The sequence below is a fragment of the Electrophorus electricus genome, chromosome 22, assembly GCF_013358815.1.
Source record: "Electrophorus electricus isolate fEleEle1 chromosome 22, fEleEle1.pri, whole genome shotgun sequence".
NCBI lineage: Eukaryota > Metazoa > Chordata > Actinopteri > Gymnotiformes > Gymnotidae > Electrophorus > Electrophorus electricus.
In genome coordinates, this window is record NC_049556.1 from 4,009,202 (window position 1) to 4,027,432 (window position 18,231).

The 18,231-nt window shown below is 38.4% G+C and overlaps 1 protein-coding gene across 1 annotated transcript in view; it reads left to right on the forward strand.

Annotated features, from left to right (window-relative positions):
• The first annotated feature begins 2,380 nt into the window (after positions 1–2,380).
• LOC113590177 (NACHT, LRR and PYD domains-containing protein 12-like) overlaps positions 2,381–18,231 on the forward strand; it is a 65,169-nt gene continuing 49,318 nt past the window's right edge. Inside the window, 5 exon segments of the mRNA XM_035521725.1 lie at positions 2,381–2,486; positions 2,982–3,091; positions 7,144–7,348; positions 7,516–9,286; positions 11,386–11,562. Coding sequence (XP_035377618.1) covers positions 2,381–2,486; positions 2,982–3,091; positions 7,144–7,348; positions 7,516–9,286; positions 11,386–11,562 — 2,369 coding nt within the window.

The following is an 18,231-nucleotide window of genomic DNA, read 5'->3' on the forward strand; positions in this document are numbered from 1 at the left end:
TTTTAAAAAGCTGCTTATGGTGAAACCCATTAATAATAATAATAATAATAATAATAATAATAATAATAATAATAATAATAATAATGACTTACAACTCATCTGCTCAAAACAGCTTGAACAAAGACTTTAAGGTTACACAAGTAATATCAAACTTACAAAACTTTATCCACCATATTTAAGGGCATTTTATGACTAAATGCTCACCTGAAATGAGAATATATAACAAATCATATACAAAAAATACAACCACTCTTCAAAAGCAACACAGCGTTCTGACTATTTTTGCTGCTGTCTCTCAAATGGTAGAAACGTGCTCAGGGACTGCAGTTGAAAATAATCAATTTGGCTAAATTTGGCACATTTACATCATGACATAATGATGATGATTAATGTGTGATGTCTCTGTTAAATAAATCAAATTACAGTAACAGCCAGATTCAGAGTACTGCTCACTGCCTCTCACTGGGTTTGTATCTCATCAGTACATAGTTAAACAGCACTGACATGGGTTTCAACCAGCAGTCTAAAAATCCCTCTTTGTTTGGGCTGATCTATGATCAGTTCATCAATGAACAGGTTATAAAATACTCTTACCTGATATCGACTCTGGGTACACCCATTCATCTCCTGTAATTCTCAGTCAGAATGGCTTCTGATCTGGGACCTGCATGTTCTGCTCAAACAGCTTCCTCTTTGTGAAAAAAAAATCAGTGCTGTTCTCAGGCCAGCAGTAGGATATTTCTGCATGTAAGTCATGGTCTGACTCATCACTGTGAGTGTGACTTCACTAATTGCTTTATGCCTGAAAGTTCAAGTGTTTGATTTGTTGAGTCTGTTCTCTAGTTCATTGGAAGTTTTGGTTTGATGGATTTGTTCTCTAGTAGATGGGATGTGTGCAGCTACATAGGGCTCCAGTAACATATAAAAGGGCTGAGATTACTCTCATGTTAATCCAGTATAGATGTAAATACTCTGACATTATAGCTGCCGTTTTGTTCTGTAATTGCATGATAATTGTTTTATTTCAAATCCAGGTTACTGAAGTACAGAGCCAAATGCACTAAAAAGGTGTTATGTGGAATTAGTCACAGACAGGACTGTTAAAACAGGAATGCGTCTGAGGGGAACTGTTGGAAGAGTTTTCACTTGTAGGCTTTCCTATAAATGTAGAAGGTCAATTCCGGTACAATGGTTTTGAAGTGAAGTAAATTTTGATCCTGCAGTCTTTCTGATGTTGAAGTGGCCTGTGACCCTTATTGCAATTGAATGTGTTCTGCATTATTTATCAAAGTGTGTGTTTGCAGGTTTACACCTGTAACCTGTAGGTGGTGACGTGACTTCCAAAATGAGTCACTCAGTGGAGTAGCACACAAAAACAGACAAGAGGTGAGATAATTGTGGGACTAAGAGAACAATAAAAGCATAGAGATGCTCTAATATTCACCAGCCCTAAACATATAAGACACGTACCCAGGTGTACAACAGTGGAAGGTGACCAGTGACTGGAGTCATGCTGTGGTCAGTTAACTGGGCATTAGCTCAAGAGGTTTGATTCCAGCTGATGAAGGACATGATGCCCTTGGACAGGGAAGACCAGCTCTGTTCACAGTTTGGTGATTTCCCTTCTCAAACACAACTGATTCAAAGCATCAGTTCATTACCAGGTATAGTAGATGTGTTAGAGCAGAGAAATCATGAATGTGTAATGGCGGAACATGCATATAACGATGATTGGCTAGGGGCCGGACACATACGCGGAGAAGAGCGAGATTTATTATGGGCAAATCCAGAATCATAATCATTTAAATAGTCCAGGGTCATAGAGCCAATAAGTAAAAAAAAGCACAGGAATACATGATTAACAAAAGGAATAAAGCACACAATGGCAAAAAAGGGGAAGCAGGCTACAAGAAGGAACACAACTTACACAAGCAGAGAAAAAGACTTACAGAGGTTTGCACTTACACATTTAAAGAGCAAACACTACAGCGACATGGATTGACAATAACCAGCCACAAAACAGCGCAAACACAGGGATTAAATGCATGGACTAATGAAAGCTAACAAGGAACAGGTGATACAAATGGAGGGTGGGGAAACTCAAACAAAGGGGAGGAATATTAAGGAACAAAGACATGAGACAGGGTAACCATAACAAGATGAAGTCGCTAGGGGGCGGTCATTCATGACAATGCATGACAGTCTAATCAGATGAACTTAAAGTTGCTGCATCACTAGTTCTAAAGCTGGCAGTTTTGAAGGACAGTCATTGTGAATAACATGAACTACAGTCATAAGTATATGATGCTAACTACATGATAACAACGGCCATTCCATTTAAACATATTTCAGTATTTATGGTTTTAAGATCTTTTTCTCGATGGTGTGTTTAAGTCTGATTCAGAGAAACAGATCAGACTCAACTGAACGCAGCTGTGTGTCCATGAAGAGTGATATATCAATGGACCCTCCATATCACTTCAGAGGTGAAGAGTGTTGTATTGATGAGAGGTAAGGATCGTTTCCTGGTTTATGACAGTGTTACTCACTTAAAGTCCCACCTGATCAAACTCACACAACTTATAAGTCCCTTCATGAGCTGCAACAAGTGTGTAGTAGCAGAAAAACACTAAGAATGAGGAACACTTATTTAGGGGATTAAATCAGTTTATCAAAAGTTTGCATGTCCAAATAGTTAAACAAATATCAACTTGGACCACATTTTAATCAGGCAAAGCTTAGGCTGATGAAGACACTGTGTTGCACACTGTAATTTACATGATCATAGTTAATTAAGACTTACAGCCTTAGACTAATATAAGACCACTGGTGTGCATGTAAACATGGATAGTGTGAATAGCCAACCTCTCTAATGCATAAATTCATTTTATCTCTTTAATTCTATTGTTTCCTCAAAGTGTCCATAACAAAATGTAAAATGTGTAAAATGTCTGATGTTGTGTTTAATGTGTGTTGTGCAGGTTTGAAGTACTACGTATTTCCCATTAAGCTTGTGTTTGTCCACAGTGTACAAAAGAAGAAATCAGAACCAGAACTCATGTACGGAAAAATTGTGGAGTCCATATTCAAGGTGTGTGTGTGTGTGTGTGTGTATATGTGTGTGTGTGTGTGTTATGCTCCCTGCCCCAGACTAGATCTGTCATCAACCTCAGTCCACCAGCACACCTGTCACTCCTGCCAGTCCTCAACCACAGCCATCTCACATGCCCCACCTCTCCTAGTTATTAATTGTTTAGACTTGTTCCTCTTTTATTTTGTCTTTTCAGCGTGTCATTGTATTGCCATGGTTTATCTGTGCATACCAAGCATTTCCCTGTGTTCATCTTCCTGACTTGTTTTGTTCTGTCGATTCTACCTTACTCTCAAACCACACTATTTTTTTGTGTGTGTCTTAACTCAATCAGATACATCACATTGTTAAACAGTGTAGTGGAGACGTGCCATTGTGATTGGCAGAACCTTCGAAATTCATGTGTATTAGTATGCATTAGTTTGTTTTTGATTGGACAAAGGAATTTGTTGTACCATGGTCTGTTTATCTGAATTGTCATTGGTTGTTCTTCAGGTTACTATTTTTGGAAGTTCCTGGTTGAATGGGAGGGTGAACTCTTCAGTGATTATCGATTCTGTGATTCGATTTGTGTGATTCGATTATTGTTCTTGATGTCTTATTTCTTTAAGTCATAACAGTTGGTAAATTGGGTCAATGTCAATGTGTCTGTTAAATGATTGATTTGTGGAAAATCAAGCTTCTTAGAACTCTTTCTTTTTTTGAGCTGGCTTGGGTCACAGTTGCTGTCGTAGTCCAATTGAACTGATGTCCTTCTTGATCCTTGTGAACTGAAATTAATGAAAGAGGATCATGTCTTCTCATGGCCAGTTGATGTTCGTGCAATCTAGTTGATCATTTCCTTCCAGTTTGACCCATGTCCCAGCTGTTACATTTAATTTTGTACACTACGTTTTGTTCTTTCTTCTTTATGTCATTATTCTTTTGGTCTTGATAGTAAGGATCTCAAAGTTGTGGTCGGTTTGAAGGGACAGTGGTAGCAAAGTGGTTAAGGTACTTGACTAGTAATCAGAAGGTTCAAGCCCAGCTGGTGCCAAGTTGCCAGTGTTTGGCCCCTGTGCAAGGCCCTTAAACCTCAGGTTGTACTCAGTCATAATTCTAAGTTGCTTTGGATAAAAAGTGTCAGGTAAATGTTTGAGGGTTGCCATGCTGTCATGTGGTTTTGGAAATGTTTGTTCAGGTTGTGGGTTAGGGGTCTTCTTCTGCAGGCACCTCCTGATGAAGCTTCTTGGACCCATTCTTCAAGAAGGTTCTGTACAGGTGTTTTTCTTCCTCTTGATTTGCTTCTGTGGTGCTGCAGTGGGAATCTATTCTTTAGAATGATGATTTTACGCAGCTTTGTTTATGGCATTTCAGGTGGTTGCTGTTATATTGAAGGATTTGATCTGTATGAGTTGATTTTCTGTAAACAGATATGCGCAATTTTCTATTTTTTGGCCTTTGTGACGAGGATATCTAAGAATGGGAGTTTGTTGTCATACTGTGTCTCCATGGTAAATTAGATTTCAGTGGAAATGCTGTTCAGGAGTTTGTGTGGTCATTCAACTTCGTTGCAATTTACAATCACAAAAGTGTCATCCACGTAGTCTACCCATAATTTCGGGTTGATTGACGGGAGTACAATTTTTTGTACGGGAGCACAAAGAGTCCTTTGACAAGGAGCTGCTTTTCTCCATTTGTAAGTTGTCGATTGGAGATGTCCTTTATCCAAGCGTCATTTAGGTGTTGTTGGTTGTTACATATCAGTTTAGACAGTTTGCTTTGTAGACTTGCACATTTATTCATTTTGGAATTGGAAACTAAATTGTATTGACAAGCTCAGGTCTTCTGTGAGTTGTGGTCCTATTGTTTTGGTGCATTCATCCTTGTATTGGTCCAAACACTTGTCATATTTCCTAAGGCGATTATGAGTGGCGGCAACAAATTCCTTTGTCCAATCAAAAGCAAACTAATGCATACCACTACGCATGAATTTCAAAGGTTCAGTCAATCACAATGGCACTTCTCATGCAAATGCTGAATCAAAATATTGACCCACACAGAAACTCTATATAAATACATGCATTCAATGAGAAAAAGCACCAACAACTGCACTGATGATGTCTCCTCGTTTGGTGACAAAACTGCCAAGCCTGGCAAACAGACCAACAACAATTCATGAAATTATTATACCCATATCTTACCCCAATTATTGTAGTATTTACATTACACATGTACTATTCGGTGATTATGCTATCATCTCAAGTATAATAAACATAGAAATATTATTTGAGCCATTAATATTAGGACAAATATAATGCTTGTGAAATAGTGATGGTTTATTTTTTCTATCGTTCTTCCCTATGCCCTGCTATCATTCTATTTAAGTCATGCAATGTAATTGCATGTAAGAACTAAATGCTTTCCATTAGACATAAGTGGACTAAGGGCTTAGGTGAAATTAGTGTGATAAAATTGTTACTACTAGTTATGGCTTAAATTTCATCTATCCCATAACCAATGTATCACTACCTAGTTGTCTTATTTAGCTCTTTCTCTTTTTTGTTTTTTTTTATGTTAAATTACTCCACTGAAGCCAGACACGAGAAAAAGAAAGCATGAATATGTGTTAATATGCTTTTTTTATTCTACTGGCTATTGTAAGCATCTTTGGATCCTTGAAAAGCACAATTTAAATACAATGTATTATTATTAATAGACCCAGGAATAATTTATTCTCACATCTCCTACCATGAGACTAGTAATTCTTCATAGCACAGAGAAGTTAATAGTTTTTGGAGCTCCCCATCAGTAACTTCAAGTCTGAACCTCTCATGAGAAGAATTATGTGTTTGGAACATCATCTTATTTTACATGTCTGTCTTATATCCAGTTTGTTAGTCTGTCTAAACTTATAATTATCATTTAATTATCTTTCCACTACTCTGTCAAAGTAAAGATATCCTCTTTTGGCTTTGGTAGAATTAAGATTAGTTCTGTTTGGCCAATAGTAATTAGTTTTAGTTTAACAAATTTTAGTTTATTCATAGCTACATCCAGGACATGCTCCAGCATGAACACCTGCAAGCTACTAGGAATACCTTCACACCCGCTCGGAAACCTCAGTAGAGCTCAGAGCAGTTCCAAACAAAATGAACCAGCCTGTTTCACTGGCTCAGAACAACTTGTGCATTGGATTATTGTTGCTGACAACGCAGAGAGATATTCAGAATTAGGTGGTGCACACTCGCTTCGGCTTCAGCCACACCAAAGCTTATCGACCCTCTTTGTCAGTGAACTGACCAGTCAAGCCCCTCACTGAACCCAAAAGTAAGAATGGTGTCTTCCATTCATATGCTCTGGGTGCCTGTAAATGAGTAGAACTTCTTATAGGCGATTTGGTGTAGATTTATATTTCTTCCCTCATTAGTCTAGACAGCATTAAGATATAGGAAATGTTCCCCTTGTCAGGCAATTCTCCATTAGTTAGTAGTAGTTCCTTGGCTATGTGAGCATTAGCTAAACTGTACACAAGTCTCGGTCTTATGGCTTACGCAAAAGGTTTTATTATCAGGCTTGTCCCTACTAATCTTATTTCAATTTTTTTTATTTTTGTTTGTTTTCTCATTTACCTTTCCTCTCTCTTTCCGTTGTCATTTCTTAGGAATTCTGTGGACCTGAGCCAAGTTTGCTATAGTATATCACCTGTCTTACGACGTCAATATATATATATTTTTGTTCATTATTCAATAAATTTCACATTTATTCATTAAATTGGCCATCGTGGCAAGTATACTTGAAGCAATGGTATTCTGACATGACACAAAATATGAACTAATTCAGAAACTAGACTGATATAATGTTAAAAAACTTTTGGTAATTAACCAATAATAGTTGATAGTTTTTATATATATTTAGAGTGGTGCCCCCTCTTAATAATTCATAAAATTATGTATTTTTGGAAGAAAAGTGAACAGTGGACATTGACTGTTTTTTCCATCACATCATAAATTCATCTCTCCATAACATTATGGTGTTTTTATCATTGTCTGTTGCTGCTTATTGCTTATCAGGAGCTGGAGCACAAAGTCATCTCTCTGGTAAAGAAGGAGCTGAAGAGGTTTAAGAAGCTACTGAATCCAGATTACCCAGCATGCCCTGAGAGTAAGGTGGAGGATGAGGAGGATAAGAGCAGTGTCAGACTGGAGGTGCTGAAGATCACACTGCACGTCCTGAGGAACTTGGAGGAAACAGACCTCGCTAACAGACTATAGACCAGTAAGAGATCTGGGTCATGGCTTTATTCTTGCACTTTAACAAAATTTTGTTTCACTGTATTTGGGCAAAGTATTTTAGTTCTTGTTAATAATAAGAATACTGACTTTGACATCACAGTTATTAATTATCCAGTAAAATACTAATCATCATGTTCTTCTGTTTATTAGAGGTAGTCTCTGTACATCAGCAAAAGCTAAAACACAAACTGATGGAGAAATATAACAGAATTAATGAAGGAATCTCAGAGTATGGAACTTCATCCCATCTGAATGACATCTACACAGAGCTCTACATCACAGAGGGAGGGAGTGGAGAGGTCAATAATGAACATGAGGTCAGACAGATTGAGACAGCATCCAGGAGACCAGCAACAGAGGAGATAACTATCAAATGTAATGACATTTTTAAAGACAAACTCATCAGACGTGTGCTGACTAAAGGAGTGGCTGGAATTGGGAAAACAGTCTCTGTACAGAAGTTCGTTCTGGACTGGGCTGAAGGAAGAGCAAATCAGGATGTCGACTTCATATTTCCACTTCCATTTAGGGAACTGAATTTGATGAAGGAGAAAAAGTTCAGTATGATGGATCTGCTTCATAACTTTTTCCCAGAAACAAGACAAAAATTAATAGACTGTGATGCTTACAAAGTCATTTTCATCTTTGATGGTCTGGATGAGTGTCGACTTCCTCTAGATTTCCAAAACAATGAGAATTTGTGGGATGTAACAGAATTGACCTCAGTGGATATGCTGCTGACAAACCTCATCAAGGGGAATCTGCTTCCTTCTTCTCTCCTCTGGATAACCTCTCGACCAGCAGCAGCCAATCAGATCTCTCCTGAGTGTGTTGACCTGGTAACAGAGGTACGAGGGTTCAGTGACCCTCAGAAAGAGGAGTACTTCAGGAAGAGAATCACTGATCAGAGCCTGGCCAATAGAATCATAACACACATTAAATCATCAAGAAGTCTCTACATCATGTGCCACATTCCTGTCTTCTGTTGGATTGCAGCGACTGTTCTACAGACAATATTGTGTGAAGCAGAGAGTGGAGAGATCCCCAAGACTCTGACTCAAATGTTCACACACTTCCTGATATTTCAGATCAAACACAAGAGCAGAAAATACCTTGGTAAAACTGACATTGATCCTTATCAGACTAGAAATAGTGTTCTAGCACTGGGAAAACTGGCTTTCCAACAGCTGGAAAAGGGCAACCTGATCTTCTATGAGCAAGACCTAAAAGAGTGTGGCATTGATGTCAAAGAAGTGTCTGTGTACTCAGGAGTGTGTACCCAAATCTTCAGAGAGGAGTCTGGGCTGCACCTAGGGAAGGTGTTCAGTTTTGTGCATCTGAGTGTTCAGGAGTTTCTGGCTGCTTTATATGCATTTCTCTGCTTCACCTCCAATAATAGTTTTCTGGAACAGCAAACAGGATTCTTTGACAATTTTTTTAAAAGCTCAACAATGTCAGCCTTCCTTATCAATGCAGTGGACCAGGCCTTACAAAGTGAGAATGGACACCTGGATCTTTTCCTCCGCTTCCTTCTGGGTCTCTCACTGGAGTCCAATCAGACTCTCTTAGGAGGCCTACTGACACAGACAGGAAGTAGCTCTCACAGCAAAGTGGAAATAGTCAAACACATCAAGGAGAAGATCAGGGAGAATCCCTCTCCAGAGAAATTCATCAATCTGTTCCACTGTATGAATGAACTGAATGATCATTCTCTAGTGCAGGAAGTCCAAACATACCTGAGCAGAGGAGGAGACCATTGTCTCCATGGAGCCAGTATCTCTCCAGCTCAGTGGTCTGCTCTGGTGTTTGTGTTGTTGAATTCAGAAGAGGAGCTGGATGAGTTCGACCTGAGGAAATTTGACTCATCAGAGGAATGTCTACTGAGACTGCTGCCAGTGGTCATAGCATCCAGAAAAGCTGTGTGAGTATTTTCATTCATAAACACATTACTGCCCTGTAGGTGAGTTTCCCAAAAGCATCATAAGACTAACTTCTTTGTATGATTATTTATTTGTGTTTCCTGAACTCCTTAATAAGTAATGTAGCCTATACCCTAATGTAACATTGATCGGTAAGGAGGCGGATGCATGTGTGGAAAAGAGCACGATTTATTCAGGGAAAATCCAAAACCAGAGTCGTTAAGGCAGTCCAGGGTCATAGAGCCAACACAGAGAGAACGTGGATACATGACTAACAAACAAAAATACATGAAGGCAAACGGGAAAGCAGGCTATAACTAAGGCTAGGAAAACACTGTTTAATATGTGAGCAGACCCACTTGTTAATCCTAAGTGCTTCTTAAATGTCTGTGATGCCTTTCCTCTGACTAAAGGCAGTGCCCACCAAGCACACCACAAAACTATTAAACATATGAGACACTTTAAATCTCTTTTAACCTCTTACCACTGCTTAAAAATGCAAAGTGAAATGTTGATTCCGGCATGTGTTCCAAGGGGTTCAGCCATCTGTATATGACCCTTAATAGTCCCTGTAGTCAAATCAACTACCAACTATTGTGGGACCTCCCAGACTTTTCCAGACTCCATGGATGGAGTTAACAAAGAAGCACTTTGAAAATGTTTATTAATGTACTGTTAATGGGCATTATCTAAAATGAAAGCCTGTGTGTACAAAAGTGTATAATAAAAGAGAAATAATTATCTTGGTTCTTAAATGTATTCATTTCTCTTCAACTTTCCATTTCCATCTCCTATTTTTTCTCAAATAAATAAAGTTGCATGATTGTTAAATTGCAGTAAAGATGAACAAGTGTGACGAGATGCGGATGGGAAAGGGATCCACGTGAAAGGCATGCAGACAGTGAACGGAACAAAAACATTTTGAGATTTGAGAATTGGGAAAAAACTAAACCAAACCTAAAATAACCAACAATGTCTGTTTAACCACAGAGTTTAACAGGCAGGATGGAACAATGAAAGAATTCATAATGATCAGTTACTGAGCATATGAAGGAGTTCCCTAACCAAATTTCATATTTATACTGTTATATGTAATATGTAGCATTATAAATGTATTATAGAAAAATGTATACTGAAAACAGTGTTTTAAACATTAGAAACATGCATGGGAATTGAAAAGTCTCACATCTCCTGAGGTCAGTGAAAAAGAGGGCAGTTGGTCTCTGTTTTAAATTTTAATCTTGTTTATAGGTAATTACTAAACTTGCTGGAGCCAAGTGTTATCCTGTTCATTGTGAAACTTGGACAGTCCTAGGACGAGGAGAAAAAAATCGAACCTGTGTCACAAAAGAACACACACACAAGGAAGGGGATTGAATTGCAAGAGGTTTTATTTACTAAACTAAAACAGGTCCTGGGGGGCGGGGCAGGCAGGTATTCGTGGTCGGTCATTCCAGAGTCGATAACACGGGGCAGAGTCTGGGGGGTGTGCAGGGGTCAGGCGGGAGACAAGCTCTAACAAAACAGGCAGAAGTCAAAAACCAGGGAGACAAACAAGATTTGAGAATGCTCAGTACGCACCATGGAGTCGCAATATTTCGCGATGTGAACGTGGGAGGAGGGAAGCTTATAACGGGGGCAGTAATGAGGAGAATGAGGATCAGGTGTGTGCTAGAACTCTGGTGAATCAGTTGGGGGGGGTGTTCAAGTAGGCGTGGTAGTGCGGGGCTGAGTGTGGTTCCTGGGGTTTGTAACACCTTGAGAATTTTGTCTGGTAAAAGGAGATGATCAGTCCTCCACTACAGTGTGTATGTGTGCACATACATGGGTGAGTGTGCAAGAGGAAATATGACTGATGTTCTGGTATTCTTTTATTCTTGTGTGATGAAGAGATTGTAAAGACTGTATGGTTTGTGCACTATTAATTTTTGTGTGATACCTGGACAGCGTGTGTGTATGTATTTGAACAGTGTTCCTGATATATAATTATTTCTCACTTTCTCACACTGTATGGTTTTCAAATTGTGTATATATGTGTGTTTTTGCATGTGTATGCTATTTGAGCTGTAAGTGTGAGGAGTTTTTCTCCTTATCTCTGCAGGCTGTCTAACTGCAGTATTACAGATAAAGGCTGTGCTGCTTTGGCTTCAGCTCTGAGGTCAAACCCCTCATCACACCTGAGAGAGCTGAATCTGAACAACAATAAACCAGGAGACTCAGGAGTGAAGCAGCTCTCTGCTCTACTGGAGGATCCACTCTGTAAACTAGAGATACTAGAGTGAGTTACTGAATTATTGTATATTTATACCCACACACACACAGACAATACTCCTCTCCCTTTAAACATGCATGCTCACAGTCACTGTATCTCTGCTTATTACATTCTTATATTATCAGTCTCTTTTCCTCTCTTTCACACACATAACCCACTGTACTTCGCTCTCTCTCTTTCATTCACACACACACACACACACACACACACACACACACACACACACACACACACATATACACACACTAGCTGCTGTAATACTCTTTTACACACAAGTACATGGTCTGTCTCATATACACTCAGTCTCATATTGTCATTATCAATATGTGGTGTGTTTGTGTGTGTTATACAATGGACTAGTTACCCATCCAGGGTTGATTTCTGTCTTATACCCCCATAAGCCTGAATTAAGTGGTTTAGTAAATGAATTAATTAAGAAATAGCAAAAAGAAAGTGTTTGAATTAAGACAAAATAAATGTATTGTTGGATACATTTATGCTCTCTCCTCACTCTCTTAAAGATCTTAAAAACATATACATGTACACACATGTGCACAAACACTCAAAATACAGAGGGAGAAATTATCTCTGTTTGTGTGATAGCAATGCTCATATATATAAATATAATTTCTTTCTCAGACTGTGTAGGTGTAATCTGACAGAGAAAAGTTGTGCAGTTCTAGTCTCAGTTCTCATCTCCATCTCCTCAAGTCTGAGAGAGCTGAACCTGAATGACAATAAACTGCAAGATTCAGGAGTGAAGCTGCTCTCTGCTGCTCTGGAGAATCCACACTGTAAACTGAAGACACTGAGGTGAGATCATCACTTCCTCACTCTAGATGCAGATCTCATGTCTCTCCTACAGACAAACACGGAACATTATTTGAGAATTACCTTTAGGGAAAAAATAAACCCAAACCTAAAACAACCAACAACAAATAAAGTATAAAATCAGTTGTGTGTGTGTGTGTGTGTGTGTGTGTGTGTGTGTGTGTGTGTGTGTGTGTGTGTGTGTGTGTGTGTGTGTATGTGTGTGTGTGTGTGTGTGTATTCTGATATATTATCATTTTTCTCCTAGGCTGAATGACTGTAATCTGACAGAGAAAATCTGTGCAGTTCTGGCCTCAGCTCTCATCTCAAGCTCTTCAAGTTTGAGAGAGCTGAATCTCAGTGACAATCAACTGCAAGATTCAGGAGTGAAGCTGCTCTCTGCTGGACTGGAGAATCTACATTGTAAACTGGAGACACTGGGGTAAGATTATTACGTTCTCATTGTGATCACACACACACACACAGAGGAATAAATTTTATTAAAACTCTGGCACTACCTTTGCAAAAAAGAAAACCCCTGAAAACAAGGAAAAAAACAACAAACACGAAATAAACTATAAAATCAACTCTGAATCTATGAGCGTGTTTAAGAACCAGATAAAGTACAATATAAATTGTGATGTAGTGTATTTATGTGCGTGTGTGTGTGTGTGTGTGTGTGTGTGTGTGTGTGTGTGTGTGTGTGTGTGTGTGTGTGTGTGTGTGTGTGTGTTTAAGATAGCAGTGTTCTGATATATCATCATTTCTTTCCCAGACTGCGTGACTGTAATCTGACAGAGAAAAGCTGTACATTTCTGGCTTCAGTTCTCAGATCAAACTCCTCAAGTTTGAGAACCCTGTACCTGAGTTACAATAGACTGCAGGATTCAGGAGTTAAGATGCTCTCTGCTGGACTGGAAAATCCACACTGTAAACTCAAGACACTGAGGTGAAATCATCACTTCCTCACACTACATGCAGATCTCATGACTCTCTGACAGACAAACAGGGAAAATGATTTGAGAATTACCATTGAGGAAAAAACAAAATCAAATCTAAAATAACCAACAAATAAAGTAAAAAATCAAATTGTGTGTGTGACTGTGTGTGTGTGTTAGAACACAAACACATTTTTGCACATACACAGACATGTCTCTCACACACAGATACAGACAGAACTCTCCCTCTCTGACACACTTGTGCATGCACACACACATACACACACACACACACACACACACACGCACACACACACACACACGCACACACACAGGGAATATTATTAGAGAACACAGACAATACATTTGCAAAAAAAACAAAAAAACAAAAACAAAAAAAAACAAACAAACAAAAAAACTACAAAAACAATTTAATATTGTATTCTGAAATAGCATGAAACCAACAACAAATAAACTATAGCAACCAACAACAAACTACAAAATCAATTGTGAGATATCAGTATTATATAATTATTTATTTCCCAGACTGTGTAGGTGTTATCTGACAGAGAAAAGCTGTGCAGTTCTGGCCTCAGTTCTCAGCTCAAAGTCTTCAAGTCTGAGATATCTGTACCTGAGTTACAATAAACTGCAGGATTCAGGATTGAAGCTTCTCTCTGCTGGACTGGAGAATCCACACTGTAAACTGGAGACACTGGGGTGAGATCATCACTTTCTTACTGTGGATACAAATCTCACATACACACAGACAGAAGTCTTAAACTTTTTGTCATACACACACACCCACACAGGCCTATCAGTGTATCTCACTTTCAAAAACACAAACACACACAAACAGTCACTATCTCTATCATAGTTTGTCAGTGTATCTTGTCCCCAATACAGTCATTGTATGGCCCAATCCTATTTCTTATTTTCATGCCTTGGAGCCAAATTACAAGGGGTTATGGTTGAAATAGTACCTCATTAGAAGCAGTCTGTGGTTTAATATACTGTACTCATTGCAGATGTCCAGTTTTGCAGATGTCTGCAGTTTTCTTTCACAGCGTTGATTTCAGGCAACACTGCATCATTACCAGGATATTAGCAGTGATATACAGGCAACCCTGCCAGTCTGCACTTATATTAAATGAGCAGTAAAGTTCAGCAATGTGACTGATTTCTTCATTTGTTGGCCTGTCACCACTACACCTCTTCAGAGTTCATTAAAGAGACTTTATTTGTAGTTATGCATCATTCATGAGGGAGGTCATGGAAACATGAACAAACCAATAGACAAACTAAACATAATTATACATATAGATATATATTATATTATAAAATATTTGTGATAGATGTTAAATATCATTGTTATACAGGGATAGAAGTCTGTGTGTGTTTGTGTGTGTGTGTGTGTGTGTACGTGAACTCACAAACGTGAGTTTGTGAACATGGAGGGAAGTGTTTTGTTGTCATTATGTATAGGGTGGTATGGGTTTGGTATTTGATTTCAGTGTACCTACTTTGTGAGAGGTGTTGATTTATTGTAGTGAATACTATTGTAATAACCGGGTCCAGATTGTGTATTGAGTGGTTCTGCTTTTGATGGAAGTGCATATTTTTTTCAGTGGTGTGTTTTGATTTCCAGTTCATGAGGATAGTGTTCTTTCTGATGGTTACAGCTGTAAGTAGAGCAGTATCGGATTCTTTCATAATATTGATTGTTAATGTGTCTCCTAAAAGGAGTGAGGATAGGAGCATCGTGATGTTTAAGCAGGTATTAACAGATTGATCACATCTTTTTATGGGTTTTATTGGTGTTTTATGGGTGTGCAGTGTCACATGGCATGAATAAGATAATCTATGTGGTTTTACAATGTGGAGCTGGTGAATCCTAGCTCCCAATTTTAAACATCTTTTTTTCCAGTGTAGTGTATTCTGTGGATTAATTTATTTTGTAGAGGTTGTAGATTGGTGCTGGTGATCATAAAGTAATTATTTGTGCATATTTGTGTCCAAAGATTGGCAATGGAAGTGACCAATAGATCTTCTTCCCATTGTTTGGTTGGTGAGGTTATTTTTAGATCTGGTTTAAGTATCAATTTCTAATTGACTTTGTCAAATGTTTTCTCTGTATTTAAAGTTACAATCGTTTGTGTTTTTTGGTCTGTAGCATATCTGATCAGGTTAAGTAGCCAGCATACGTAATTCATTGTGTCTGCCTTTGATGTAACCTGTTTGGTCAGGAAGGATAAATTATAGGATAACTGTTTGGATTCTGTTCACTAATACTTCTAATGTTTGTGTTAGTATTGATAAGTGATAGATGTAACTGGAGGATACAGCAGGATCTTTGTAAGGTCTGAGGTGGATGGAAATGCTCATCCCTGGGTATTCTCAAATTTCATTTGGTTTTCATTTTTAGTTTGTTGAAGAGTGGTACTAGTATTGCTCAAAAATGTTTGTAAAACTGTAGGGAAGCTGCCTGGTCCTGGTGCTTTATTGTTGGCCATTTAATTTATAAGGGCTTTATAAGATTCTTCTAATGATATTGATTCTTCTAGTATCTTCTAGTATCTACTATATTCTAGTGTTTGTGTTCTTGTTAGTTTTGATAGTGATGTCTTCCAATTTTGTGTCGTGGTCTGAACTTTTCAAAGACATTTCTGAATGTGTCATTAATTTCTCCTGGGATGCTCATAATTTTGCCTGTTGTTATTAAATACTGAAATTATTGAGGGTATTTTTTTTCTTTTTATAGGGTTTGATAAGAGTTTGCTAGATTTAATACTATATTCAAAGTTTTCATGTCTCAGACTTTGTAACAAAAATTTAGTTATTTCTTTTATGTGCTCACATTTATGCTCTCTCTTCATTCTCTTAAAAATCTTAAACACAAACACACAGGGAGAAACAAGTTGAAAACACTTGCACCACTTTTCCATCTGGCAACAAATAAACTATAACAACAAATAAAGTACAAAATCAATTGTGAAGCAGTGTATGTGTGTGTGTGTGCTTAAGATATCAGTGTTCTGATATAGCAACATTTCTTTCCTAGGTTATATGACTGTAATCTGTTAGATCAAAGCTGTACAGTTTTGGCCTCAGTTCTCAGATTAAACTCTTCAAGTCTGAGATATTTGTACCTCAGTTACAATGAACTGCAGGATTCAGGAGTGAAGCTGCCCTGGGCTGGACTGGAGAATCCACAGTGTAAACTGGTGACACTGATTTGAAATCATCACTTTTTCAATGTAGATACAGATCACACACACACACACACACAATTGATCTGCTGTCCATCATGTCCCACAATGATGATGGCTTGGGATGGGTGTTCAGAGCTACTGATGCTGGTGCCACTTCAGGTGGTTGTGGAGGCTGATGTGTGAGCCACATGTTCAACCACAGGAGGGCCAAGGAAGCCCAGATGTGGGCATAATACTGGCTCCTCTCTGGTGGTGGTGTTCATGTCTTTCAGTTCTCCTGATGGATGGTGAGATGGTGTTGAATGGTGAGAGACAGCTTGCATAGGAGAGAAAGATATGCAAAGAGGTGAGAGAGAACTTCCAGTGTGCACAAATCTTGAGTTTAAGATGATCTAAACAAAAATGGTTTGAAGACCAATCACAAATAATTTCAAATAGCAATTCACTATTAGAACTATGTTCTTAACTAAACTGTGCTGTTTAAATGATTTTTTTTTTTGATGATTTTGATGATTGTCCAAGTTTATCATCTTTGCTGGATTCCTCTGGAATTTAGAAGGGAATTACAAAACTGCAAACCATCCTTCTGGTGGTTACGTCTAGAATTTTTAATTTTTTTTCCACAGTTTAACAAGAAGGAATTGATTGCTTTTATTTTAGGCCATGTGACTTACTTGAAAGAAGTGGACTGAATTTGTTACTATGGTAACATTGATCAGATGTTAGTTCAGACTTCACGGTTACTTCGATTAATTAAATTAAATGTTTTTTTTCAGATGTTTGCTGTTAATTGTCCATGTCTTGCCAATGAAGAAAGAACCAGAAAGAGATGGTAGTGCCTCTCTATAAGGTTTAACCTTTTTCATGGGAAAACCAGAGCATCTCATGAGCATTACAGAAGTCAATGAAGGCTATATACAGGGCTTTGCACTGCTCTCTTGAATTTCTTGCGCTATTGCCACCACCAGTTGTTGCCTTAGTTAAAGTTGCTTCATGGTGGAGGGTTCCAGGGTAGGACAGGACAGCTTTGTGGGCTTCATGTTTTGTTTACAAGAATGATTGGATTTCAACAGTGTTATTATTAAACCAGTCCTGGTGAGGTTTCCTTGACATACCAAGTGCTTTTGAGGCTGCACCATGAATAGCTAAGTGCATATCTGGCCAATCAGTGAATTCCTCCATGACTTGGTCAAGGTTTCTCCCTTAGCCTTTGTGCCTTACAGGGATTAGCGACAAGGCAATAAGACAGTGGTTGGTGAAAAAGCTCTGCGGACCACTGCAACTCAGAGATTCCCTGTTAATTTAATTTAGCCTGCAGTAGCCTCCCAGTTACAGTGGACTGGCACCAGGTATGTAAGCAATATGTAAGTGTTCCACTATGGAAGGCTTACATATTGGGTGGCAAAAGCTAAGGGAGGGAGATTCTACATGCAATGATTAGTATTTCACACACACCTATTCTCTCTCTTTGTTTTATCTGTCTTTATATTATCTGTATTAACTCTCTTCTGTGTATATTTACTTTCATTATTGTAATGACATGAACACTTAAATTGGCAATCAATTTATCAGGGCACCACCCTGTGTAATGTGGGACAGTTAGGAGGCGGATGCATATGCTGAGAAGAGCAAGATTTATTACTGCTAAATCCATAACCTATTAGAACAGTCCAGGGTCAGTGAGACAATATGAAGTATACGAGAATACATAATAA